Raw genomic sequence first — 27,047 nt, 5'->3', positions numbered from 1 at the left:
GGGGGGGTGTATGATATCCGAGGTGGGGGGGGTGTATGATATCCGAGGTGTGGGGGGGGGGGTGTATGATATCCGAGGTGGGGGCGGGGTGTATGATATCCGAGGTGGGGGCGGGGTGTATGATATCCGAGGTGCGGGGGGGTGTATGATATCCGAGGTGGGGGGGGGGGGTATGATATCCGAGGTGGGGGGGGTATGATATCCGAGGTGGGGGGGGGGGTATGATATTCGAGGAGGGGGGGGGGGTATTATATCCGAGGTGGGGGGGGTATGATATCCGAGGTGGGGGGGGGGTATGATATCCGAGGTGGGGGGGTGTATGATATCCGAGGTGGGGGGGGGGTGCATGATATCCGAGGTGGGGGGGGGGTGCATGATATCCGAGGTGGGGGGGGGGGGGGGTTGTATGATATCCGAGGTGGGGGGGTGTATGATATCGGAGGCGGGGGGGGGGGGTGTATAATATCCGAGGTGGGGGGGGTGTATGATATCCGAGGTGGGGGGTGTATGATATCCGAGGTGGGGGGTGTATGATATCCGAGGTGGGGGGGGGGGTGTATGATATCCGAGGTGGGGGGGGGGTGTATGATATCCGAGGTGGGGGGGTGTATGATATCCGAGGTGGGGGGGGGGTGTATGATATCCGAGGTGGGGGGGGGGGTGTATGATATCCGAGGTGGGGGGGTGTATGATATCCGAGGTGGGGGGGGTGTATGATATCCGAGGTGGGGGGGTGTATGATATCCGAGGTGGGGGGGGGGGGGTGCATGATATCCGAGGTGGGGGGGGGGGTGTATGATATCCGAGGTGTGGGGGGGGGGGTGTATGATATCCGAGGTGGGGGCGGGGTGTATGATATCCGAGGTGGGGGGGTGTATGATATCCGAGGTGGGGGGGTGTATGGTATCCGAGGTGGGGGGGGTGTATGATATCCGAGGTGTGGGGGGGGGGGGGTGTATGATATCCGAGGTGGGGGCAGGGTGTATGATATCCGAGGTGGGGGCGGGGGGGAATGATATCCGAGGTGGGGGCGGGGTGTATGATATCCGAGGTGGGGGGGGGGTGTATGATATCCGAGGTGGGGGGGGGGGGGGTATGATATCCGAGGTGGGGGGGGGTATGATATCCGAGGTGGGGGGGGGGTATAATATCCGAGGTGGGGGGGGGGGTATTATATCCGAGGTGGGGGGGGGGTATGATATCCGAGGTGGGGGGGGGGTATGATATCCGAGGGGGGGTGTATGATATCCGAGGTGGGGGGGTGTATGATATCCGAGGTGGGGGGGGGGTGCATGATATCCGAGGTGGGGGGGGGGGGGTTGTATGATATCCGAGGTGGGGAGGTGTATGATATCGGAGGCGGGGGGGGGGGTGTATAATATCCGAGGTGGGGGGGGTGTATGATATCCGAGGTGGGGGGTGTATGATATCCGAGGTGGGGGGTGTATGATATCCGAGGTGGGGGGGGGGGGGGTGTATGATATCCGAGGTGGGGGGGGGGGGTGTATGATATCCGAGGTGGGGGGGTGTATGATATCCGAGGTGGGGGGGGGGGGTGTATGATATCCGAGGTGGGGGGGGGGGGTGTATGATATCCGAGGTGGGGGGGGGGGGGTGTATGATATCCGAGGTGGGGGGGGGGTGTATGATATCCGAGGTGGGGGGGTGTATGATATCCGAGGTGGGGGGGTGTATGATATCCGAGGTGGGGGGGGTGTATGATATCCGAGGTGGGGGGGGGGGTGCATGATATCCGAGGTGGGGGGGGGGGTGTATGATATCCGAGGTGGGGGGGGGGTGTATGATATCCGAGGTGGGGGGGGGGTGTACGATATCCGAGGTGGGGGGGGGGGTGTATGATATCCGAGGTGGGGGGGGGGGGGGGTGTATGATATCCGAGGTGGGGGGGGGTGTATGATATCCGAGGTGGGGGGGGGGTGTATGATATCCGAGGTGGGGGGGGGGTGTATGATATCCGAGGTGGGGGGGGGGTGTATGATATCCGAGGTGGGGGGGGGGGGGGGGTGTATGATATCCGAGGTGGGGGGGGGGCGGGGTGTATGATATCCGAGGTGGGGGGGGGGGCGGGGTGTATGATATCCGAGGTGGGGGGGGGGTATGATATCCGAGGTGGGGGGGGTGTATGATATCCGAGGTGGGGGGGGGTATGATATCCGAGGTGGGGGGGGGGTGTATGATATCCGAGGTGGGGGGGTGTATGATATCCGAGGTGGGGGGGTGTATGATATCCGAGGTGGGGGGGTGTATGATATCCGAGGGGGGGGTGTATGATATCCGAGGTGGGGGGGGTGTATGATATCCGAGGTGGGGGGGGGGGGTGTATGATATCCGAGGTGGGGTGTATGATATCCGAGGGGGGGGTATATGATATCCGAGGTGGGGGGGGGTATGATATCCGAGGTGGGGGGGGGGTATGATATCCGAGGTGGGGGGGGTGTATGATATCCGAGGTGGAGGGGGGGTGTATGATATCCGAGGTGGGGGGGGGTGTATGATATCCGAGGTGGGGGGGGGGGTGTATGATATCCGAGGGGGGGGGGGGTGTATGATATCCGAGGTGGGGGTGGGGGGGTGTATGATATCCGAGGTGTGGGTGTGTATGATATCCGAGGTGAGAGGGGCATGATATCCGAGGTGGGGGGGGGGGGGTGTGAATGTTATCCGAGGTGGGGGGGGGGGGGGGTGAATGTTATCCGAGGTGGGGGGGGGGGGGTGAATGTTATCCGAGGTGGGGGGGGGGGGGTGAATGTGATCCGAGGTGGGGGGGGGTGTATGATATCCGAGGTGGGGGGGGGTGTATGATATCCGAGGTGGGGGGGGGGTGTATGATATCCGAGGTGGGGGGGGGGGGTGTATGATATCCGAGGTGGGGGGGGTGTATGATATCCGAGGTGGGGGGGGGGGGGGTGTATGATATCCGAGGTGGGGGGGGGGGGTGTATGATATCCGAGGTGGGGGGGGGGGTGTATGATATCCGAGGTGGGGGGGGGTGTATGATATCCGAGGTGGGGGGGGTATGATATCCGAGGTGGGGGGGTGTGTGTATGATATCCGAGGTGGGGGGGGGGTGTATGATATCCGAAGTGGGGGGGTGTATGATATCCGAGGTGGGGGGGGTATGATATCCGAGGTGGAGGGTGTATGATATCCGAGGTGGGGGGGGGGTGTATGATATCCGAGATGGAGGGGTGTATGATATCCGAGGTGGAGGGGTGTATGATATCCGAGGTGGGGGGGGGGGGGTATGATATCCGAGGTGGGGGGGTGTATGATATCCGAGGTGGGGGGGTGTATGATATCCGAGGTGGGGGGGGTGTATGATATCCGAGGTGGGGGGGGGGTGTATGATATCCGAGGTGGAGGGGTGTATGATATCCGAGGTGGGGGGGTGTATGATATCCGAGGTGGGGGGGGGGGTATGATATCCGAGGTGGGGGGGTGTATGATATCCGAGGTGGGGGGGTGTATGATATCCGAGGTGGGGGGTGTATGATATCCGAGGTGGGGGGGGGGTGTATGATATCCGAGGTGGGGGGGGGGTGTATGATATCCGAGGTGGAGGGGTGTATGATATCCGAGGTGGGGGGGTGTATGATATCCGAGGTGGGGGGATGGGGTGTAAGATATCCGAGGTGGGGGGATGGGGTGTATGATATCCGAGATGGGGGTGTATGATATCCGAGGTGGGGGGGGGGGGTGTATGATATCCGAGGTGGGGGGGGGGTGTATGATATCCGAGGTGGGGGGGGGGGTGTATGATATCCGAGGTGGGGGGGGGGGTGTATGATATCCGAGGTGGGGGGGTGTATGATATCCGAGGTGGGGGGGGGGGGTGTATGATATCCGAGGTGGGGGGGGGGTGTATGATATCCGAGGTGGGGGGGTGTATGATATCCGAGGTGGGGGGGTGTATGATATCCGAGGTGGGGGGGTGTATGATATCCGAGGTGGGGGGGTGTATGATATCCGAGGTGGGGGGATGGGATGTATGATATCGGAGGTGGGGGGGTGTATGATATCGGAGGTGGGGGGGGGGGGGGTGTATGATATAGGGTGGGGGGGGGGGTGTATGATATCCAAGGTGGGGGGGTGTATGATATCCGAGGTGGGGGGGGTGTATGATATCCGAGGTGGGGGGGGGGGCGGGGTGTATGATATCCGAGGTGGGGGGGGGGGGGGGCGGGGTGTATGATATCCGAGGTGGGGGGGTGTATAATATCCGAGGTGGGGGGGGGGGGTATGATATCCGAGGTGGGGGGGGGGGGTATGATATCCGAGGTGGGGGGGTGTATGATATCCGAGGTGGGGGGGTGTATGATATCCGAGGTGGGGGGATGGGGTGTATGATATCCGAGGTGGGGGGGGGTGTATGATATCCGAGATGGGGGTGTATGATATCCGAGGTGGGGGGGGGGCGGGGTGTATGAAATCCGAGGTGGGGGGGGGGGTGTATGATATCCGAGGTGGGGGGGTGTATGATATCCGAGGTGGGGGGGGGTGTATGATATCCGAGGTGGGGGGGGGGGTGTATGATATCCGAGGTGGAGGGGTGTATGATATCCGAGGTGGGGGGGTGTATGATATCCGAGGTGGGGGGGGGGGTGTATGATATCCGAGATGGGGGTGTATGATATCCGAGGTGGGGGGGGGGGGTGTATGATATCCGAGGTGGGGGGGGGGGTGTATGATATCCGAGGTGGGGGGGGGGTGTATGATATCCGAGGTGGGGGTGTATGATATCCGAGGTGGGGGGGGGTGTATGATATCCGAGGTGGGGGGGGTGTATGATATCCGAGGTGGGGGGGGGGTGTATGATATCCGAGGTGGGGGGGTGTATGATATCCGAGGTGGGGGGGTGTATGATATCCGAGGTGGGGGGGTGTATGATATCCGAGGTGGGGGGGTGTATGATATCCGAGGTGGGGGGGGTGTATGATATCCGAGGTGGGGGGGTGTATGATATCCGAGGTGGGGGGATGGGATGTATGATATCGGAGGTGGGGGGGTGTATGATATCGGAGGTGGGGGGGGGTGTATGATATCCGAGGTGGGGGGGGGTGTATGATATCCAAGGTGGGGGGGGGGGGGTGTATGATATCCGAGGTGGGGGGGGGGGTGTATGATATCCGAGGTGGGGGGGGGGGGCGGGGTGTATGATATCCGAGGTGGGGGGGGGTGTATGATATCCGAGGTGGGGGGGGGTGTATGATATCCGAGGTGGGGGAGGTGTATGATATCCGAGGTGGGTGGGGGTATGATATCCGAGGTGGGGGGGGGGGTGTATGATATCCGAGGTGGGGGGGGTGTATGATATCCGAGGGGGGGGTGTATGATATCCGAGGTGGGGGGGGGGGTGTATGATATAGGAGGTGGGGGGGGGTGTATGATATCCGAGGTGGGGGGGGTGTATGATATCCGAGGTGGGGGGGTGTATGATATCCGAGGTGGGGGGGGGGTATATGATATCCGAGGTGGGGGGGGGGTATGATATCCGAGGTGGGGGGGGGGTGTATGATATCCGAGGTGGGGGGGGGTGTATGATATCCGAGGTGGGGGGGGGTGTATGATATCCGAGGTGGGGGGGGGGTGTATGATATCCGAGGTGGGGGGGGGGGTGTATGATATCCGAGGTGGGGGGGGGGGTGTATGATATCCGAGGGGGGGGTGTATGATATCCGAGGTGGGGGGGTGTATGATATCCGAGGTGGGGGGGGTGTATGATATCCGAGGTGGGGGGGGGGTGTATGATATCCGAGGTGGGGGGGGGGTGTATGATATCCGAGGTGGGGGGGGGGTGTATGATATCCGAGGTGGGGGGGGTATGATATCCGAGGTGGGGGGGGTATGATATCCGAGGTGGGGGGGGTATGATATCCGAGGTGGGGGGGGTATTATATCCGAGGTGGGGGGGGTACGATATCCGAGGTGGGGGGGGGTACGATATCCGAGGTGGGGGGGGGTACGATATCCGAGGTGGGGGGGGGGTACGATATCCGAGGTGGGGGGGGGTACGATATCCGAGGTGTAGGTGTATGTATATATCTAGTGAGGGGATAACCGTCTGACCTGCAGGTCACGTGTCTGGTGCTCATGGCGGCGGCCTGGCTCGCACGGCTGCTCCCCGCTGCTTCCTCGCGTCCCTGGTGTTATTGTTTGGTGCGGAGCCGTTCCCGCTGAATCCGCTTGTCCGCTTCCTGCAGCACCGCGTGCGCCGCCAGCCCCGCCCTCCCGTGTCCGGTTTCCGCCTCCTCCGCCGGCCCCCCCAGCGCCAAACGTCACAGCGCGTGCACCACCATCACAGTTCCGCCCGGACCCCGCTGCGCTCAGTCTTTGCGTTCCTGCTGCTGCGTGTGTGGGGGGAGGGGATGGGAGAGCACGGGCACATAGTGACAGAGACCCCAGGCTGTTCCCGGATTGGTCAGGGGCAGCTCTCTGTTGCCAGGCAGATTAGAAGGGCTGACGTGATGATAAAACAAACGCTGCACTTGTAGTTACACAAAATCTAAGGCCCTAAACCTTGCTGCTGTCTCAAATCCGCACTCAGGGGCCACCAACAGGCCAGGTTTTCAGGATATCCATGGTTGTGCAGTCTTACACTGTGCTGAACCAGGACTAGCTTAACCTGACCTGTTGGTGGCCCTCGAGGACTGAGTTCAGATTTAGGGGGTTCTGGAATAAAAGAGTATTTTAATGGAAAGCTAAACAAGCTTTGTGGGCCAAGAAAATACTGGTATCCAAGTCCAAGACCAGCACACACAGGAAAGTTAGTGCAAAAGCAGCCAGTCCGGGCCAGAGAGTAACCAGCTCGCGACACCGCTGCGCAGCGCACTAACTTTCCTCCGGGTGCTGTTCTCGGAGCAGAATCTGTCCAGAAACTGGTCAGTTACCCGGACTCTGCATTTTGTAGCTAGACTTTGTCCATTTAGGCCCCCTAATCTCCCAACCACTGCCATTTTCTATACCCATTCTGGCAGACTTGGGCTTCCTCCCATAGTTGGCCTGGTGGCTGCATCTGGTCCTTTCCTCTTTGCATTTTCTGGAGGTTAGGATAAAGGGAGACCGGTGTAGGGAATGGGCCAAAAGCCCCCCTCTATTTGCCTTTTATTTGTACACCCTCCATTTTTTGCCTTCCACTACCTTCCTCCCCTTGTTTCCCTAATCCTCATTTGTACCCTTTCCCCATAGGTGCCATTTAGCACCTGGAGTAATTATTGCCTCCTTACAATTACCCCACATCCTCCATTTGTATATCCAAATGTGATAATGTTTTCATATTAAATGCCCATATTTTGTTTGCTTATCAGACTATTCTATAATTGAGTGCTGGGAACCACTATTTTTTTTTTTATATATAGGTACAGTATAGTTCCTCTGTCAATGTGGGATACAGGAGCTTACAATCAAATGCCACCTACACAGGCTCAATAACCCATGGAATGTTATTCTTTGCAGAGATCATTTTACCAATAAAACACTAGTATTTCTTGATTTCTTTTGTATGTTAATATATACATAAAATAGAAGCAGTAATGACTTCCCTATAACAATCTGATCGTATATCAAATCGCCCATCAATTTTCAAGCTGCTGTGATTAGCTAAAGTATCTGAGCTAATACAATAGGAGACACAGGCTGTGGATCACTGCTCAGCGCTTACACACAGGCAGAAATAGGTCCTATAAGGTTAATAAAATAGGTATAGGACCTGCTAAATATGTACAGTTGAAGGGTATCTATCGTATGTTGAGCTATGAAGTGAAACATTTTTAAATGTTGAATAAGATGTCGCATGTCTGAGTGCTTTCACTATATTGAAAATCAGATACAGAGATGTCAATCTCCTGGGACTCAAATCAGTGAGATTTAAGGGGTCCTGAACCCAAATAAAATGACATTGTAATGGAAATATTCTGATTTCTGTCAGTGAGACTCTATTAAACTTTGAGGCTGCTGATGCTGAAAAATAAGCTGTGAGACCGACTGAAAATCAGAAAATCTTTTCTAATAAAAAGGAATTAAAACATTATTTAAAATATGCATGCAGACCATTAAATATTACATTTATTCAAATAATTGGTTTTAAGGGAAAAGGTGCTAATTAAACAGATTATTCCCTGACGTGGAAGTATACCTTTTAAGGAACGCATGAAATATAAAAGAGACCCATTCCTACTAGGAATTATTTATAACCCAAGATTAAATATTGATAAAATCCCAGCATTAGATTTCAAGTTTGCATTTTCTTTACATGTGATCACATATAAAGCAGTCATTGAAACTTTCGGCGGGTGGATTTCAAGCACCCTAATAACCTATTAACAGGTCTTGTCCAAGGTAAAATGTATATTTTCAGTACATTAGCCGCTCAATGTTTTACCAGGAAATAATACATTGAGGGTTGCCTCTTATTTTCATGTATGTGCTAGCATGTGTACATACAGTATTAATAGGTACAGTGCCTAATATATATATATTTAAAAAAAACAATTATATATATTGTTTTTTCTACTATAACACTGACAGGGCACAGGGAGGATGGCACAGGGATTTGAACCAAGCTCCCCTGCTTCAAACTCAGTGGCATTGTTATCAGTCAGTGTCCATACTCCCTGAGCCCCATATTCTGTGGTGTAGTACAATCCTAGTACTTGTATGGTATGTAGCCATGCATAACAATGTCTACAGTCATCTCTCCGGCTGTAATGAGGGCTGGATAGACCACAGGGGCCAATGTGAGATTGGGTGGGTCAGACCAGAGGGAACACCAGTTACAGGTATAACACTGCCTGGCACTGACAGCGGCAGTGTATCTGTGTTCCTGGTGTGTGGCCGTGCACCTGCAGGCGTCACTGCACAGAGGGAGCTGCCCTGTGGCTTTGTGCCGGGATCAGGAAGAGTCTCAGAGCTGCTTGCAAGCCCCGGGGATTATGCAGCCGTTAGAACTGGAAACGGGTCTCATCAAATTCACTCACTGTAAGAAAGACATATATTGCCGCTGCGTTCCCGAATCGTGCCCGCTGTGTGGGCAGAGTGCCGTGCGCTCCTGGAAGCTGGAGGACGCCCCTGTCAGCATTCCCAGTCCCTTTGTTAGTGGGCACAGAGCACAATGTTCCTTTGTAGTGAAGCCCACGAACGGGGTATTTCTCGGGTAAGTGAAGCATTTATGGAAGCTTATTCCAAACTGTTTCCATACGTACAATGTACATTATCTTGCTACAGGGGTCATTAAATAAGCAACCTTTTGTAAACAGTGTAATTATCTAATATGCTTCCTTAAACTAATGTAACCATGCAAAAAAATGAGTTTATTTTGCTTCTGTGGAAATGTATTTATATAAAATGTGTTACCCGGAAGTAATACAGCGAGAGTTACCTCTCGTTCTCACGCGTGTCCTGGGCACAGAGTTATAACATGTGTTACAGGCAGTAATACAGTGAGAGTTACCTCTCGTTCTCACGCATGTCCTGGGCACAGAGTTATAACATGTGTTACAGGCAGTAATACAGTGAGAGTTACCTCTCGTTCTCACGCGTGTCCTGGGCACAGAGTTATAACATGTGTTACAGGCAGTAATACAGTGAGAGTTACCTCTCGTTCTCACGCGTGTCCTGGGCACAGAGTTATAACGTGTTACAGGCAGTAATACAGTGAGAGTTACCGCTCGTTCTCACGCATGTCCTGGGCACAGAGTTATAACGTGTTACAGGCAGTAATACAGTGAGAGTTACCTCTCGTTCTCACGCATGTCCTGGGCACAGAGTTATAATGTGTTACAGGAAGTAATACAGTGAGAGTTACCTCTCGCTCTCACGCATGTCCTGGGCACAGAGTTATAACATGTGTTACAGGCAGTAATACAGTGAGAGTTACCTCTCGTTCTCACGCGTGTCCTGGGCACAGAGTTATAACGTGTTACAGGCAGTAATACAGTGAGAGTTACCGCTCGTTCTCACGCATGTCCTGGGCACAGAGTTATAACGTGTTACAGGCAGTAATACAGTGAGAGTTACCTCTCGTTCTCACGCGTGTCCTGTGCACAGAGTTATAACGTGTTACAGGCAGTAATACAGTGAGAGTTACCTCTCGTTCTCACGCATGTCCTGGGCACAGAGTTATAACGTGTTACAGGAAGTAATACAGTGAGAGTTACCTCTCGTTCTCACGCATGTCCTGGGCACAGAGTTATAACGTGTTACAGGAAGTAATACAGTGAGAGTTACCTCTCGTTCTCACGCATGTCCTGGGCACAGAGTTATAACGTGTGTTACAGGCAGTAATACAGTGAGAGTTACCGCTCGTTCTCACGTCTGTCCTGGGCACAGAGTTATAACGTGTTACAGGCAGTAATACAGTGAGAGTTTCCTCTCGTTCTCACGCATGTCCTGGGCACAGAGATATAACGTGTGTTGCAGGCAGTAATACAGTGAGAGTTACCTCTCGTTCTCACGCATATCCTGGGCACAGAGTTATAACGTGTTACAGGCAGTAATACAGTGAGTTACCGCTCGTTCTCACGCATGTCCTGGGCACAGAGATATAACATGTGTTACAGGAAGTAATACAGTGAGAGTTACCTCTCGTTCTCACGCATGTCCTGGGCACAGAGTTATAACGTGTGTTACAGGCAGTAATACAGTGAGAGTTACCGCTCGTTCTCACGTCTGTCCTGGGCACAGAGTTATAACGTGTTACAGGCAGTAATACAGTGAGAGTTTCCTCTCGTTCTCACGCATGTCCTGGGCACAGAGTTATAACGTGTTACAGGCAGTAATACAGTGAGAGTTACCTCTCGTTCTCACGCATATCCTGGGCACAGAGTTATAACGTGTTACAGGCAGAAATACAGTGAGTTACCGCTCGTTCTCACGCATGTCCTGGGCACAGAGATATAACATGTGTTACAGGAAGTAATTCAGTGAGAGTTACCTCTCGTTCTCACGCATGTCCTGGGCACAGAGTTATAACGTGTGTTACAGGCAGTAATACAGTGAGAGTTACCTCTCGTTCTCACGCGTGTCCTGGGCACAGAGTTATAACGTGTGTTACAGGCAGTAATACAGTGAGAGTTACCTCTCGTTCTCACGCGTGTCCTGGACACAGAGTTATAACGTGTTACAGGCAGTAATACAGTGAGAGTTACCGCTCGTTCTCTAGCATGTCCTGGGCACAGAGTTATAACGTGTTACAGGCAGTAATACAGTGAGAGTTACCTCTCGTTCTCACGCATGTCCTGGGCACAGAGTTATAACGTGTTACAGGCAGTAATACAGTGAGAGTTACCTGTCGTTCTCACGCATGTCCTGGGCACAGAGTAATAACGTGTTACAGGCAGTAATACAGTGAGAGTTACCTCTCGTTCTCACGCATGTCCTGGGCACAGAGTTATAACGTGTTACAGGCAGTAATACAGTGAGAGTTACCTCTCGTTCTTACGCATGTCCTGGGCACAGAGTTGTAACGTGTTACAGGCAGTAATACAGTGAGAGTTACCTCTCGTTCTCACGCATATCCTGGGCACAGAGTTATAACGTGTTACAGGCAGTAATACAGTGAGTTACCGCTCGTTCTCACGCATGTACTGGGCACAGAGATATAACATGTGTTACAGGAAGTAATACAGTGAGAGTTACCTCTCGTTCTCATACATGTCCTGGGCACAGAGTTATAACGTGTGTTACAGGCAGTAATACAGTGAGAGTTACCTCTCGCTCCCACGCATGTCCTGGGCACAGAGTTATAACGTGTTACAGGCAGTAATACAGTGAGCGTTACCGCTCGTTCTCACGCATGTCCTGGGCACAGAGTTATAACGTGTTACAGGCAGTAATACAGTGAGAGTTACCTCTCGTTCTCACGCGTGTCCTGGACACAGAGTTATAACGTGTTACAGGCAGTAATACAGTGAGAGTCACCTCTCGTTCTCACGCATGTCCTGGGCACAGAGTTATAATGTGTTACAGGAAGTAATACAGTGAGAGTTACCTCTCGTTCTCACGCATGTCCTGGGCACAGAGTTATAACGTGTTACAGGCAGTAATACAGTGAGAGTTACCTGTCGTTCTCACGCATGTCCTGGGCACAGAGTAATAACGTGTTACAGGCAGTAATACAGTGAGAGTTACCTCTCGTTCTCACGCATGTCCTGGGCACAGAGTTATAACGTGTTACAGGCAGTAATACAGTGAGAGTTACCTCTCGTTCTCACGCATGTCCTGGGCACAGAGTTGTAACGTGTTACAGGCAGTAATACAGTGAGAGTTACCTCTCGTTCTCACGCATGTCCTGGGCACAGAGTTATAACGTGTGTTACAGGCAGTAATACAGTGAGAGTTACCTCTCGTTCTCACGCATGTCCTGGGCACAGAGTTATAACTTGTGTTACAGGAAGTAATACAGTGAGAGTTACCTCTCGTTCTCACGCATGTTCTGGGCACAGAGTTATAACGTGTTACAGGAAGTAATACAGTGAGAGTTACCTCTCGTTCTCACGCATGTCCTGGGCACAGAGTTATAACGTGTGTTACAGGCAGTAATACAGTGAGAGTTACCTCTCGTTCTCACGCATGTCCTGGGCACAGAGTTATAACGTGTTACAGGAAGTAATACAGTGAGAGTTACCTCTCGCTCCCACGCATGTCCTGGGCACAGAGTTATAACATGTTACAGGCAGTAATACAGTGAGAGTTACCTCTCGTTCTCACACATGTCCTGGGCACAGAGTTATAACGTGTGTTACAGGAAGTAATACAGTGAGAGTTACCTCTCGTTCTCACGCATGTCCTGGGCACAGAGTTATAACGTGTTACAGGAAGTAATACAGTGAGAGTTACCTCTCGTTCTCACGCATGTCCTGGGCACAGAGTTATAACGTGTTACAGGCAGTAATACAGTGAGAGTTACCTCTCGTTCTCACGCATGTCTTGAGCACAGAGTTATAACGTGTGTTACAGGCAGTAATACAGTGAGAGTTACCTCTCGTTCTCACGCATGTCCTGGGCACAGAGTTATAACGTGTTACAGGCAGTAATACAGTGAGAGTTTCCTCTCGTTCTCACGCATGTCCTGGGCACAGAGTTATAACATGTGTTACAGGCAGTAATACAGTGAGAGTTACCTCTCGTTCTCACGCATGTCCTGGGCACAGAGTTATAACGTGTGTTACAGGCAGTAATACAGTGAGAGTTACCTCTCGTTCTCACGCATGTCCTGGGCACAGAGTTATAACGTGTGTTACAGGCAGTAATACAGTGAGAGTTACCTCTCGCTCCCACGCATGTCCTGGGCACAGAGTTATAACATGTGTTACAGGCAGTAATACAGTGAGAGTTACCTCTCGTTCTCACGCATGTCCTGGGCACAGAGTTATAACGTGTTACAGGCAGTAATACAGTGAGAGTTACCTCTCGTTCTCACGCATGTCCTGGGCACAGAGTTATAACGTGTGTTACAGGAAGTAATACAGTGAGAGTTACGTCTCGTTCTCACGTCTGTCCTGGGAACAGAGTTATAACAATACACGGTTACATTAAAAGAACAGGGTTATACAGTCACACACAGACATTGCATGGACAATGGAAATGAAGGACACTTTGCATTTCTTAGGGGCGTGTGGGGGGGGAAGTGTTTTCTCTATCCTGAGCCCACTGTGTTCATATCAAACAGCGAGTAAGAAGAACAGGAGGGGGAGTGGGGCTCTGGCTGTGCAAACTCGCGTGGAGCAAACACTTCACTTTGTTCCTTTGAACAAGTGCTAAAGCTCTTTACATCCAATTGTTCCGTTCTCTTCTATTTCATACGTCACCGCCGGATTATACTGTAGGTGTATATGGTGTGTAAACATGTGCTAATTACATGACAAATGATTGTACATGCGTACAAGTCTTCTTATCTGGTCATGGTGCCATGTGTGTTCTGTTGGGTTTCTTGGACCTCATGTTACATGCGCTGGTGTATTTAATTTAAATTGCTATAGCTTTTTCATTTGTCTCTTTCAGGGAATATGATGGGTGCTCAGACCTTCACGTTGGGATAACTAGTTCTAAAGGTAAAGAGATGCACATTTCTGTAAATATATATTTTGGCTATGTGCATGAATATACAGAAGATACAGAAGATACTTCTATAATGCATTCAATTATGTCATATGTTCCTTTGATGAAGCTACTGTCCTATTTTAACTTTTAAAAGAGATCCATGGCACTAGTTCAAACCCATCAATAATTCATTATTTTATTTGACACTCGTGGTATCTCCTCACTGACTATATTATGGATTTCTAAGAGTGTATATATATACAGTAGAAGGCATCTGGCCGAAACGCGTAGGAGTGGGTGGTGTAGGCAGGATCCCTTGGTTTGTCCCCCTTCAGGGACACGTTATCATGGTTTAAGGTTTTTTGTTCCTTACCTCCTTCATGATTTTGCTGCATGTCCGACTTTCAGGTGTCTTTAGACCATGAGTATACAGGCTTTTTGAAGTGTGCCCTTTGGCCCTATATCCTTGGCTTCATCACATATTTATGCATTGCATTTGTAGAGATTATCTCAGAGATTCCTTAGGGAGAGCATGCTATGATATTTTGTGTTTGACCCCTTGACCACAGCCACTTCCTGTTTTCCCTGCTTTATTGTCTGTATTTAGCATATCTATATGTCAGGAATATTTCAGCACACCTTTTGTCTGATGTGAGATGGCTTTTCTCATGTTTTGTATTTGAAATTTGGAGGTTTGTGTTCAGACCAACGTACAAGGGATCCATGCCTTGTTTTAAACCTTTTCTCTGCTTTCTTTTAATTCTTGTTTTGTGACAGCCATTCAATAAAGATGTTTTGATATATGTACTACCCTGGTATACTAGAGTGCTATTGTGTTGGGCTCTTTCTCTCATACCATATATATATATACAGACAATAATATAAACACACAAACATACATTCATATGCTGCCAATTAGTGCTCTTTAACAAATCTATTAAAGGGTCAGACATTTATAATTAGAAAAGACAGAAGAGTATTTTAATCTAATTTTAGATATTTAAAAAATATTATAATATAAAGAAAAACCGTGAACATTTTACAGTATTAAGTATTTTTAAAATCTGCACCGATACCAAAAACATCTGAACTGCCAAGTGTCTGTTACTCTATGATTAAGGGAACTGATTTTTTTGTTAAATGTGTTTTGCTGCAAATATATCACAATAAAAGTATTTTTAACCCTTTTCCCCCTTAAAGGGGCAGTCCCACCAAGGACCATACACTCCTTCACACCAATTTCAAGACTATAACAAGTTTTTGCTTATTATACCAATAATGATTTCCCATTAGAGGAGGAAACAAATTATTCTTTAAATGTAAACTTCTATAACCAAGGAGCTCCATATCCATTGTATCAGTATGTAAACACAGCGGTGCGCAAACTGGGGGGCGCGGGGTTACAGAGGCTCCGTGTTCTTCCCCACGGCATTTAAATTAAATGCCGGGGGAGGCGTGAGGCCTCTGTAACATCACTTACCTGCTCTCTGCCGGCTCTTCGGATCGACGCCGCAGAGTCATATGATGTGACGTCACATGACTCGCGATGTCATTTGACACGAGTCATTGGAGTGGGGGCGCGAACGCTGTGGCTCCCGGGCAGGGGGGCGTAGCTCAAGAAGTTTGCGCGCCCCTGTACTAACACAGGGGAGGACAACTCCAGCCCTCAAGGACCACCAAGAGGTCAGGTTTTCAGGATATCCCTGCTTCAGCACAGGTGGCGCAATCATTGGCGTAGTCGAAGACTGACCCTGTGCTGAAGCAGGGATATCCTGAAAACCTTGAGGACTGGAGTTGCCCACCCCTGCACTGACATGTTAATATTTAACTTTTCACTTTATCACTTCATTGCCGTCCCTGTTCGGTTGGCAGAACATGTTAGCATCTCCTGAATGTGCAATAATAATATATTTATCTTACTCTCGGGTAACAAATAATGTGGCGTTACCTAAAACTGTAACAGACGGTACTTTCCCTGAGGTAATGAGTATCTACAATGCTAATTATATACTAAAATAACGTTTGTTCTACAGTACAGCTTATCGGCACAGGCCTAACGTCATGTTTCTGTAGCATAGCATGGCGTTTTCTGACACAAACCCGGTACACAAAGTAAGTTATGGTGACTGAGTCCCCAATAATGTGGCGTTAAATCTTAGCGTTACCCCATCCAGACTGTCTCCCTCATTTCAGGGTCTGGATGGGAGGAACGCCAAGCTTAGGTATGACTTAACTCAGGGGGGCTCAACTGCAGTCCTCAAGCCCCCCCAACAGGTCAGGTTTTCAGGATATTCCATCTTCAGCACAGGTGGCCCAATCAGAGGCCCCATCGAAGACTGAGCCTCTGATTGAGCCACCTGTGCTGAAGCAGGGAATGATTGAGCCACCTATGCTGAAGCTGGGATATCCTGAAAACCTGACCTGCTGGGGGGGCTTGAGGACTGGCGTTGAGCCCCCTGCCTTAAAAGACTAATGCGTAGGCGATATTCAAGTAAAAGTCTCTTTTGCGTCTCATCGTCACGAACGGCCATTAAAACGAAATCTACACTATTTAAATGAGTAAAATTGGGTTAAAATGACGTTTTCTTTGGTGAATAAGCGTTACTATTAACATGGTGTTCATTTAGATTACGTCACATTAAATAGCCTCACAGAGAGAATTTGGCCCGGGCACACGATCTCGTTTCCTTGGTTAGGTATTCATGCTTTTGGTTTTGTCTGTACAGGTATTGTGTATAATTATAATGAGACGGGTATTCACAGAGATGATGCTGGCTGGCAGCAATGTGTGTGGGTACCACTAGTGCCCCCCGATCTGTATGCTCTTATTCACCAATGGGACGCCTATTTAGAAGACTTCTCAGCTGCAGACTACTGGCTGTCACACAGGTATGTCTATTAAACAATACACACTCATCTTGTCCAGCCCACTCAGTCTGCGACTGAGCCTCTGATTGAGCCTCCTGTGCTGAAGCAGGGACTGATTGAGCCACCTGTGCTGAAGCTGGGATATCCTGAAAACCTGGCCTGTTGGGGAGCTTGGGGACTGGAGTTGAGCCGTGGTCCAGACCATTCTAGAACTAATGTAATACCTTCTGTAGTCTAGGCCGGCTGTACACATTATGAGTTAGCTTTCTTATCTAGGAGCAAAGTAAATGAAGGTTATTGGCATGTTTAATAGCTTACATGTAGCTGATTAACACTTAAAAAATAATCAGACAAGGGCAGCATTATAGATTTGGGACCCATACCTCTGAATTTCCCAAACCATTGTCACGTTTGACACCCGAAACTTTTAATTTTCCGTTTTTCTTCCATGTGCCTATTCAAGTCTCTCATATATCCTCCTGCCATGTTTAAATTGCAGATATGGAGATAATGGGTGTAACCATGCACATAAGCACTTTACCTGACCCTTATTCAGAGACATTATTAAAGATGTATCCAGCTAACTAATCTCCAACAAACCTCTCTCTCTTACAGATACAGAGAACAAGACCACAACTGTTATACTTTTGCGCTGATGTTCATCAACAGCATGCTGGCTCTTCAAGGCAAAAAAAAGTTCAACAAGAATGAATTTACAGAAAGATTTGTTTTACCAAGGACTAGAAGAGCCTCTAAATATATAACCATCTGCACGGAGATTTCACAGAATTATTTCTACATAATTCACAATCCTGAAAACAGATATAATTAGGTGCTGACCTGGTTGGCTTGACTTCAGACGTTAGGGACATGTCAAATGTAGGACCTTAATAAAGATAGGACCTTAATAAAGATGGGGCCTTAGGAAAACCGGAAAGGATTTTCACTGCTGGGTATTTTCTGAATAAACAGTTGCTCAGATAAAACCTTCTTGTGCAAAGTAGGAGATTTCTTCCTCCATATCCTCCTCATTCGCCCCACACCCCCAAAAAAAATTAAATTGAAAGTGAGCTCAATGTGATGTCAATTCAGATTACCAACCCTATTTTTCATTTCAAAAGGCCAAAAGAGTAGTGTATCCATATGGAAAGATGTGCTGTTTATTATAACTTTCAGACTTCATCAAGCTGTTTTCCATGTAGCCAGGTAAAACATGGTTTTAAGATCATTTTTTGGGGACCGCAAAACACAATTTAAAATTAGGTGACTAGTAAAAAAAAAATTAAAAAAAAAAAAGAAGAGGGGAAAACAGACCCCCAACTGAACAGTATGTTGGAGACATCTGTAAAAATGTGCGCAGAATAAACTGGATATTTAAGTTAATTTATTATAAAATCTAGATGACATGGAATTGACACTAAAATTGACATTAAGAGACACACAACAATTACTGCGCACAACCAGCGAAACCAAATATCTAAGGGGATAAATGTATTTATTTATATTTTAAAATATTAGATACGAACAAGTTCCCAATTGGAATTAGACGGTTTCAGTTTCCCTCTGGATTATTTATTTATAAAATGTGTTACCAGGAAGTAAATACACTGAGAGAAAAAAAGTTTAGAAAGGAATAAGGTTTGACACATAAATAAGGAAATATTTGGCACTAATTAAGTTGCACATTTCAGAAGTATAAAGCACAGCCTTCTAAATGTTATATGTACATTAAGCTTTATTTAGAAAATAGAAGATTTAATATTTGCAGCTATATAATGTACACCCAACCTTAAAGCATTTTGCATTGAGAATCAATAGTATCTAACAGTATTGCACACATTACTGTACATTATTGTGCAATTGCAAATGTGTGTTTCTTTTTAGGAATGGGTAGACAATTCTTCTGTGAATTATATTGTTTAATATTTTCAAACATGCTCTTTATTCTTGTTGTTCCTTCCTAATTATTCACATAGGGTGTAAGTACCAGATTCAACTTTAAAACAACCCATTGTGTAGTACTAAATGTGACATTAGTTTTGTGTATGGATGATCCAGAATATATTTTTTGCTATAGGGCAAAGGCACGTCTGTCTTTTCTGTTATCGGCACAATGATGCATTTAGCATTAAAAAATATTAAAAGGATATTATTTACATTCCATTTAGATGGGTGACCAACATTTTAAGCAATGCTTTGTCTTTCGGGAATTATAATGGTTAGTTAAAAATAAATAAGTCCTGCAAGTCTCATGATGGATATCTGGACATTTAACAGAGAATTATGCTCTACTGAAATTGTAATCCCTAAATGTCCTTTTAATACATAAAAGGGTTTATGATGCAATTCCAAAACCTATTATACGAATTGTTAGTAAACTATAATACAATCTTCTGCAATAAGCCTGCACATTGTCTTGCTACACCCTTTGCAAGAGCATTACACAATTATAGCAGAATATGAAGACATGGCAGGTTCTGTAAAATAACACCGTATTTTATTATCAAAATTAAACAGATTATTCTTTATTTAGAAACGATTTGTTTGTTAAAGTTCATCCGGATCCATTCTCTCCCGTGAAGCAATCCAGCGATTTACAATTAATTCCTGAAATGAGACAATATAAAGTAAGGATAGTATAATATATATTTTTGGTTTCAGTGTTTTTACAGAGAAGTATACACAGTGCTCTGTGTGTATATCATATCACTGGGATAAATGTCCATGTCCTCACTATGTACGTTGGGTTCCTGGGTATTATGTGTTAGACCAATATAAAGGATATAACGTTCATAACGGAGCCAAAACAAGTTTTACACGGGATAAACCCGAGATAGGGATTTGATTTCTATACCTATTTAAAGATATAAAAGATACAATTGTATTCATTGTTTAACTTGCAAATATTTATTGTCTGAGCTTTGCAGGTTTACTGGGGAAGTTGACATTTTCCTATAGGAATGTAGCACAGCAAGTTCTTTTTGCATTTCCCGCTCAGAAGAGGATAAAAATCTAATTTTTGATGCCTGACAGAGGGAGATAAAGGGACTTGTACGAGATCACAGCCAGATGGGGATGAGTTAGGATGATCTACGTCAAACCTATTGCTCTTATCCCACAATCGCATGTATAGGCGTTGAAGGATTACTGAGTTTGTGTGATGCAAAAATCAGGCAACATTAGACTGATTACAAACTCACAACGCTGTGTAAAACAACATTGTGTGTCTTATTAAAACACACACACACACCCTCTTAAATAAATCTCAAAGGGTACAATTGTACCAATATCTATAGTTTTATCTATATACTCTTTTTGTTTGTGCAAGAATCAATCTTTTATTAATAATCCACCTATACTGAGGTATTGTTTTTCTTCATACTAAGAAATGACTAGTCATTAGTCAGGTACTCTAACCCTCTGGGTACCTGTAATGTGCTTCCCCCCTCTCTCCCAGAATCCTCTGCTCATCTCATCTTCACTGTTCATTGGCTCGCCCTCCCAAATGAGGGTACTGATGTCAGGCTGGAGTTAAAGTCACATCTGATACTAGTCTACCATATTGTTCTATCCCAGACAGCAGGGATTTTCAAAAGTTTTGAAAGATTAAAAGAAGGTCAGGAAATGCATCTATAAGTATCACCATTGCTGGAACAAGAGAAACTGAAGCATATAAGAAGTCAACAAGTGTTAAACTATTTTAGAGTAACAACAGCTAACATCTTCTGAAAAGTCGGGAGGTCACGTACACAAAAGCGACATCTTATTTGCGCCTGCATTGGATAAGTGAATACAGTGCTGAAGAAATGAGCACAGTTCCGCCTTACGTAGCAGCGCAGCCTGTAATTACTTGCCTGAACTTTGATTTTTTTTAAACATTCTGGGGATAACATGTCTCTTTCTGTGAAGTCAGAGGGTTTGATTAAATAGCAGAACAGAAGTTCCTGTTGAGAAATAGATAGAAATATCAAATCTCTAATCTAAAAACAGAAAGTTCTTTCATAATTACAATATGTTTATAAATATATGTCTTTACTAAACGTACATTCTCAACCACAATATGATCATTTTTTAAAGAAAATGTATACAGAGTTAAACAAACAATATATTGTTTTATTAATGTGATATTTAGGCCCGTTTTTACTAAGCGGTGCTATGCTAGGACACTTTAGGGCCCATTCAAGTGCAGCGGATTGGTCATAATGTGTCTTATTGCGCCGCAACGTTGGCTTAACACCACTTAGTAAATATGTCCCCTAATGTTTTGCTGGTATAGTCAGAAGGGGTTTAAGGAGAAGTTTGCTGGGACACACGGCATTTGTTACAGACTCGTAGCCAGGGACTTTCCAATGCAGATCTGGCAGAGATTTGTGACACCGAGGAAAGGGAGAAATAGGATTTACAGTGAGGTAGACATTAGTATGTATGTTCATAATAATACATTGTCTGCTCAAGTCATCCAAGCACCTGGTACTGGCAGACAGAGGCCCGCGTGTAATAGGATGTGAAGCCACTTCGCAATGAAGGGAAGGAGTTCAGTTCCAGTCACATGAATAGCACGGAGAAGCGTCATCGCACTGTGATTAATGTCCCATAGTGAGATTCATTTAACGGCAGAAACGCTTCATACTAACAGCCCAACAATGATCCAGCTTTCCCAGTCAAATTACATCGACAAGAACATATATATATTCATTTTATTATATATAGTGTTCACAAAATGTACATATACAGTATCAGATGCACACGTACAGTATCAGATGCACACGTACAGTATCAGATGCACATGTACAGTATCAGATGTACAGTATCAGATGCACATGTACAGTATCAGATGCACACGTACAGTATCAGATGCACAGTATCAGATGCACATGTACAGTATCAGATGTACAGTATCAGATGCACATGTACAGTATCAGATGCACACGTACAGTATCAGATGTACAGTATCAGATGCACATGTACAGTATCAGATGCACACGTACAGTATCAGATGCACAGTATCAGATGCACATGTACAGTATCAGATGTACAGTATCAGATGCACATGTACAGTATCAGATGCACACGTACAGTATCAGATGCACACGTACAGTATCAGATGTACAGTATCAGATGCACACGTACAGTATCAGATGCCCACGTACAGTATCAGATGCCCACGTACAGTATCAGATGCCCACGTACAGTATCAGATGCCCACGTACAGTATCAGATGCCCACGTACAGTATCAGATGCCCACGTACAGTATCAGATGCACACGTACAGTATCAGATGCACACGTACAGTATCAGATGCACACGTACAGTATCAGATGCACACGTACAGTATCAGATGCACACGTACAGTATCAGGTGCACACGTACAGTATCAGGTGCACACGTACAGTATCAGATGTACATGTACAGTATCAGATGCACACGTACAGTATCAGATGCACATGTACAGTATCAGATGTACATATACAGTATCAGATGCACACGCACAGTATCAGATGCACACGCACAGTATCAGATGCACACGCACAGTATCAGATGCACACGTACAGTATCAGATGCACACGTACAGTATCGGATGCACATGTGCAGGATGTACACATATCTTGCATGTTGGAACGGCAGAAGTACAGCACAGAGGATCCAGGTTCATTTCCAGCGTCAACTCTGTGATTTTAAAGAGACAATCCAAGGGGGCGGATTGTTTTTTTATAGGGTTGAAGCAGGGGGTCTTCGGAGCTGAACCCCGTTAATTTCAGCTCCGGGTCCCCCTGTTTCTGGAGATACTTACCTGCAAATTAGGTGCCAGTAGCCACTCCTCCAGAGATAAGTGTCTCCGGGAGTACGGGATCCCGGAGCTGAAATGAGGGGGGTTCAGCCCCAGAGACCCCCTGCTTCAATTCTATATTTTAAAGTTGCTTGTAAGCTGCACTGAGACGGGACTGTAACGTTATAGGTACAAAGTTATATTATATTTTACAGACCAATAAAATACAGTAAGGGAAGTAAGGGCAGTAAGGGCAGTAAGGGAAGTAAGGGCAGTAAGGGCAGTAAGGGAAGTAAGGGCAGTAAGGGATGTAAGGGCGTAAGGGAAGTAAGGGCGTAAGGGAAGTAAGGGCAGTAAGGGCAGTAAGGGAAGTAAGGGCAGTAAGGGAAGTAAGGGCAGTAAGGGCAGTAAGGGAAGTAAGGGAAGTAAGGGCAGTAAGGGAAGTAAGGGCAGTAAGGGAAGTAAGGGCAGTAAGGGAAGTAAGCCCAGTAAGGGCAGTAAGGGCAGTAAGGGCAGTAAGGGAAGGGCGGGAAGGGCAGTAAGGGCAGTAAGGGAAGGGCAGTAAGGGCAGTAAGGGAAGGGCAGTAAGGGCAGAAAGGGCAGTAAGGGAAGGGCAGTAAGGGCAGTAAGGGAAGGGCCGTAAGGGAAGTAAGGGAAGGGCAGTAAGGGCAGTAAGGGAAGGGCAGTAAGGGCAGTAAGGGCAGTAAGGGAAGGGCAGTAAGGGCAGTAAGGGAAGGGCAGTAAGGGAAGTAAGGTAAGGGCAGTAAGGGAAGTAAGGTAAGGGCAGTAAGGGCAGTAAGGGAAGGGCAGTAAGGGAAGTAAGGGAAGGGCAGTAAGGGAAGTAAGGGCAGTATGGGCAGTAAGGGAAGTAAGGGCAGTAAGGGAAGGAAGGGAAGTAAGGGCAGTAAGGGAAGGAAGGGAAGTAAGGGCAGTAAGGGCAGTAAGGGAAGGGCAGTAAGGGCAGTAAGGGCAGTAAGGGAAGTAAGGTAAGGGCAGTAAGGGCAGTAAGGGAAGGGCAGTAAGGGAAGTAAGGGAAGGGCAGTAAGGGAAGTAAGGGCAGTAAGGGAAGTAAGAGCAGTAAGGGCAGTAAGGGAAGGAAGGGAAGTAAGGGCAGTAAGGGAAATAAGGGCAGTAAGGGCAGTAAGGGAAGTAAGGGCAGTAAGGGAAGGGCAGTAAGGGCAGTAAGGGAAGGGCAGTAAGGGAAGTAAGGGAAGGGCAGTAAGGGAAGTAAGGTAAGGGCAGTAAGGGCAGTAAGGGAAGGGCAGTAAGGGAAGTAAGGGAAGGGCAGTAAGGGAAGTAAGGGAAGTAAGGGCAGTAAGGGAAATAAGGGCAGTAAGGGCAGTAAGGGAAGTAAGGGCAGTAAGGGAAGGAAGGGAAGTAAGGGCAGTAAGGGAAGTAAGGGCAGTAAGGGCAGTAAGGGAAGTAAGGGCAGTAAGGGAAGGAAGGGAAGTAAGGGCAGTAAGGGAAGGGCAGTAAGGGCAGTAAGGGAAGTAAGGGCAGTAAGGGAAGTAAGGGCAGTAAGGGAAGTAAGGGCAGTAAGGGCAGTAAGGGAAGATGTTATGGTCTCTTGCATTTCTTTACCTTAGAAACATTCACAGTTGTCCTATTAAGACCCGCCAATGACTTCCACGTAAGAGGCCGCAGTGGGAAACCTTCCAAATTTTCATTGACAAATTCAACAATAACAGAGTAGCTGAAAGAAAAGAAAAAAGAACTAATTTTGCCAGATACAAGACTTTTCCATACATGTCTGCTTACCGAAGGGTATATATAGGCTGTGATGTAACCGAGCCATCACCATGCTCATATAGGGTGACCAGATTTTCAAAATGTAAAACCAGGAGACATGGAAAAATTATTTATACAACAAATGACATCACTAAAAAATAAATATTATAATGGTCTTTGTCTAATAGGGAAGCGGTGCGCAAACTGGGGGGCGGGAGATTTTGCTGGGGGGGGGGCGCGGGCGGTTACAGGCGCTCCACGCTCTTCCCCACGGCATTTAAATTAAATGCCTCTGTAACTCACTTACCTGCTGCCAGCCGGGTCTTCGGCAACGCGTGTCAATATATATATATATATATATATACACACAAACACACACACACGCACACACACGCACGCACGCGCACACATGCGCACACACACGCACACACACTTATATAACAAGCATGTGGAATCAGGTAAACGTACAAACCTTGCATGGTAGAAAGGAGGGCCTTTACGATACAACACTAAAAGAAACAAAATATACTCAAGTCAAATGTTGCGTCAATAAATTATTGTTATTTTTTTTAAACAAGATACATTTTAAGGTTCATAAAGGGGCAATTTTCTTTTTAGCAAGTTCTGTACCTTTCCTAAAAAAAAGTGCGTGTGAAAAGGTTACACATATGCACAGATGCACACACACAGATGCACACACACACACACACTTTGTTTTTCTTGACTCCGGATTGGTGATACAAAGTGGCAACATCTCGGGGCTCTGCAGATCAGAGAATACCAAGGTGCTGCTTTGTTACCGGTAAGAAGGGGGAACATTGCTATCTGTTTAACTAAGGGCCGTTCTATACAGCATGCGTCCGCGCGTTCCTATGCGAACGCGCGTGCACGTGCCGCATGCTTTCTGTGTATGTAGAGCCGGGAGCTGCAGGTAAGTGTATATGTGTGTATGTGCGTGTATATGTGTGTATGTGTGTGTATATGTATGTATGTGTGTGTATATGTATGTATGTGTGTATATGTATGTATGTGTGTGTATATGTATGTATGTGTGTGTATATGTATGTGTGTGTATATGTATGTATGTGTGTATATGTATGTATGTGTGTGTATATGTATGTATGTGTGTGTATATGTATGTGTGTGTATGTATGTATGTGTGTGTATATGTATGTATGTGTGTGTATATGTATGTATGTGTGTGTATATGTTGTGTGAGTGTAAGTAAGATTTTTTTAAATGAAAAAAAAAAGTTTAATAATTTTTTTTCTGTGTGCATTTATTTACCCCCCCCCCCCCACACACACACATCCATACAAACACGCATACATGCATACATACATACACACACACACATACATTTGAGCTCAGGCAGCGGCGCGAAAAGATGAATTTCTTCATCTTCGCCGCTGTCTGTCGGCTCCCCGCTCCCCGCCGTGCGCGCGTCACATCTATAGAAAGGCTGACTAACGTCAGCCAACTAAAAATCAATAAAGCCAAGATATTATTTCACCCAAATCGGTCTCCATTATATGTACCTCTGCACACATCTCTTACACTCCTTTTTAGGGATATTCTGTCTACCCTAATGTACAACCCTTGGGAGCACCATTCATTTAATTGATACCAATCCATTATTTAGTAGAGCAAGGTTCCCCGCTCTTTTTTGTCCACAGGGGAATTCACATAATTTGCATATAAATAGGATTTGGGTTGATAGGCCCAAGAACGTGAGAATCACCGCACTATACATACTGGCAATGAGAGGATTCAGAAAGCAGCTATTTATCTAGTTTAATACGAACACAAAAATCTTCGGTTGGTATGCTTTTTATCGGGAATTTAAAAGAAGTAAATTTGCATTGCTTTACTTACAAAGATCCGCTCCATACTTCAGCCCAATTTTAGGCACCCACCCCTTGCTTCGGAAGTGATGGTAAGCCATGTAGGTTGTCCGGAAATTTGGCTGCACTGCGCTAAAAACTTCCCAGAGTTTCGATATGGTTAAAGGTTCCTAAAAGAGGTCACAGATGTCACATCAAGCAGGGTTCGTGCCCATGTTAAAATGGGCATGCAGTAAAAGGTGACACGGTGTGCTCATTTGCATGTAATTTCCCAGAATCCTTGGCTGCAGTGGAAGCGCTGTGTGCGAAGAGATAAGGGGAAAGGCGGGCTGCAGGCCTGTGCGAGACGTGAAATGGCTCACGTGTGGGACTTTATTTGCTGTACGTCAAACAGGTACATTTTTAACTGAAATGTCTTTTTTTTACCAGCAGTTAAAGGGTTAGGGTTCCACGTAGTTGCTCAGAAAACAATACTTTGTAACACATTTAACAGTCTAATCGGCGCCTCAAACAAATCTAACCAGCATAATACAGAGATTTGTCCGCTTTCAGTTTGTGGAAATGATGTACAATTTGCATTTCTTAGGGACGTCTTAATGGGGAAGTGTTTGTCAATCCAGCGTTTTCCTTCTCATTACCCCACTCTCTCCTTATCAGACAGTAAAGATAAGGGGGGGAGGGGGGACTCTGGCTGTACAAGCACTTGCTGAACACACAGTGACATCACACAGTGACATCACACAGTGACATCACACAGTGACATCACACAGTAGGGAGAAGTCAGA

At 47.1% G+C, this 27,047-nt stretch overlaps 3 protein-coding genes across 4 annotated transcripts in view; 1 reads left to right on the top strand and 2 right to left on the bottom strand.

The window, feature by feature from the left end:
- MKRN2 (makorin ring finger protein 2) overlaps positions 1-6,297 on the bottom strand; it is a 36,124-nt gene extending 29,827 nt beyond the window's left edge. Inside the window, exon 1 of the mRNA XM_075574956.1 lies at positions 6,088-6,297. Coding sequence (XP_075431071.1) covers positions 6,088-6,113 — 26 coding nt within the window. The 5' untranslated portion in view covers positions 6,114-6,297. The remainder of the gene's footprint in view (positions 1-6,087) is intronic.
- Positions 6,298-8,668: 2,371 nt separating this feature from the next.
- On the top strand, positions 8,669-19,451 carry MKRN2OS (MKRN2 opposite strand). Its single transcript, XM_075574955.1, has 4 exons — positions 8,669-9,169; positions 14,017-14,066; positions 16,782-16,944; positions 17,539-19,451. The coding sequence occupies exons 1-4, from the start codon at positions 8,949-8,951 to the stop codon at positions 17,753-17,755; spliced, it is 651 nt and encodes a 216-aa protein (XP_075431070.1). The 5' UTR covers positions 8,669-8,948; the 3' UTR covers positions 17,756-19,451.
- TSEN2 (tRNA splicing endonuclease subunit 2) overlaps positions 19,399-27,047 on the bottom strand; it is a 20,370-nt gene continuing 12,721 nt past the window's right edge. For both annotated transcript variants that reach the window (XM_075574954.1, XM_075574953.1), the window contains exons 8-12: positions 26,294-26,432; positions 24,891-24,927; positions 24,272-24,383; positions 20,778-20,867; positions 19,399-19,530 (exon numbers count right to left, since the gene is read on the bottom strand). In XM_075574954.1, the coding sequence (XP_075431069.1) occupies positions 19,471-19,530; positions 20,778-20,867; positions 24,272-24,383; positions 24,891-24,927; positions 26,294-26,432 (438 nt within the window). In that variant the 3' untranslated portion in view covers positions 19,399-19,470. The remainder of the gene's footprint in view (positions 19,531-20,777; positions 20,868-24,271; positions 24,384-24,890; positions 24,928-26,293; positions 26,433-27,047) is intronic.

Source organism: Ascaphus truei, chromosome 17 (genome assembly GCF_040206685.1).
Source record: "Ascaphus truei isolate aAscTru1 chromosome 17, aAscTru1.hap1, whole genome shotgun sequence".
Taxonomy (NCBI): Eukaryota; Metazoa; Chordata; class Amphibia; order Anura; family Ascaphidae; genus Ascaphus; species Ascaphus truei.
The sequence above is the reverse complement of the archived record's forward strand: the minus strand, read 5'-3'. Positions and strand labels throughout refer to the sequence as shown.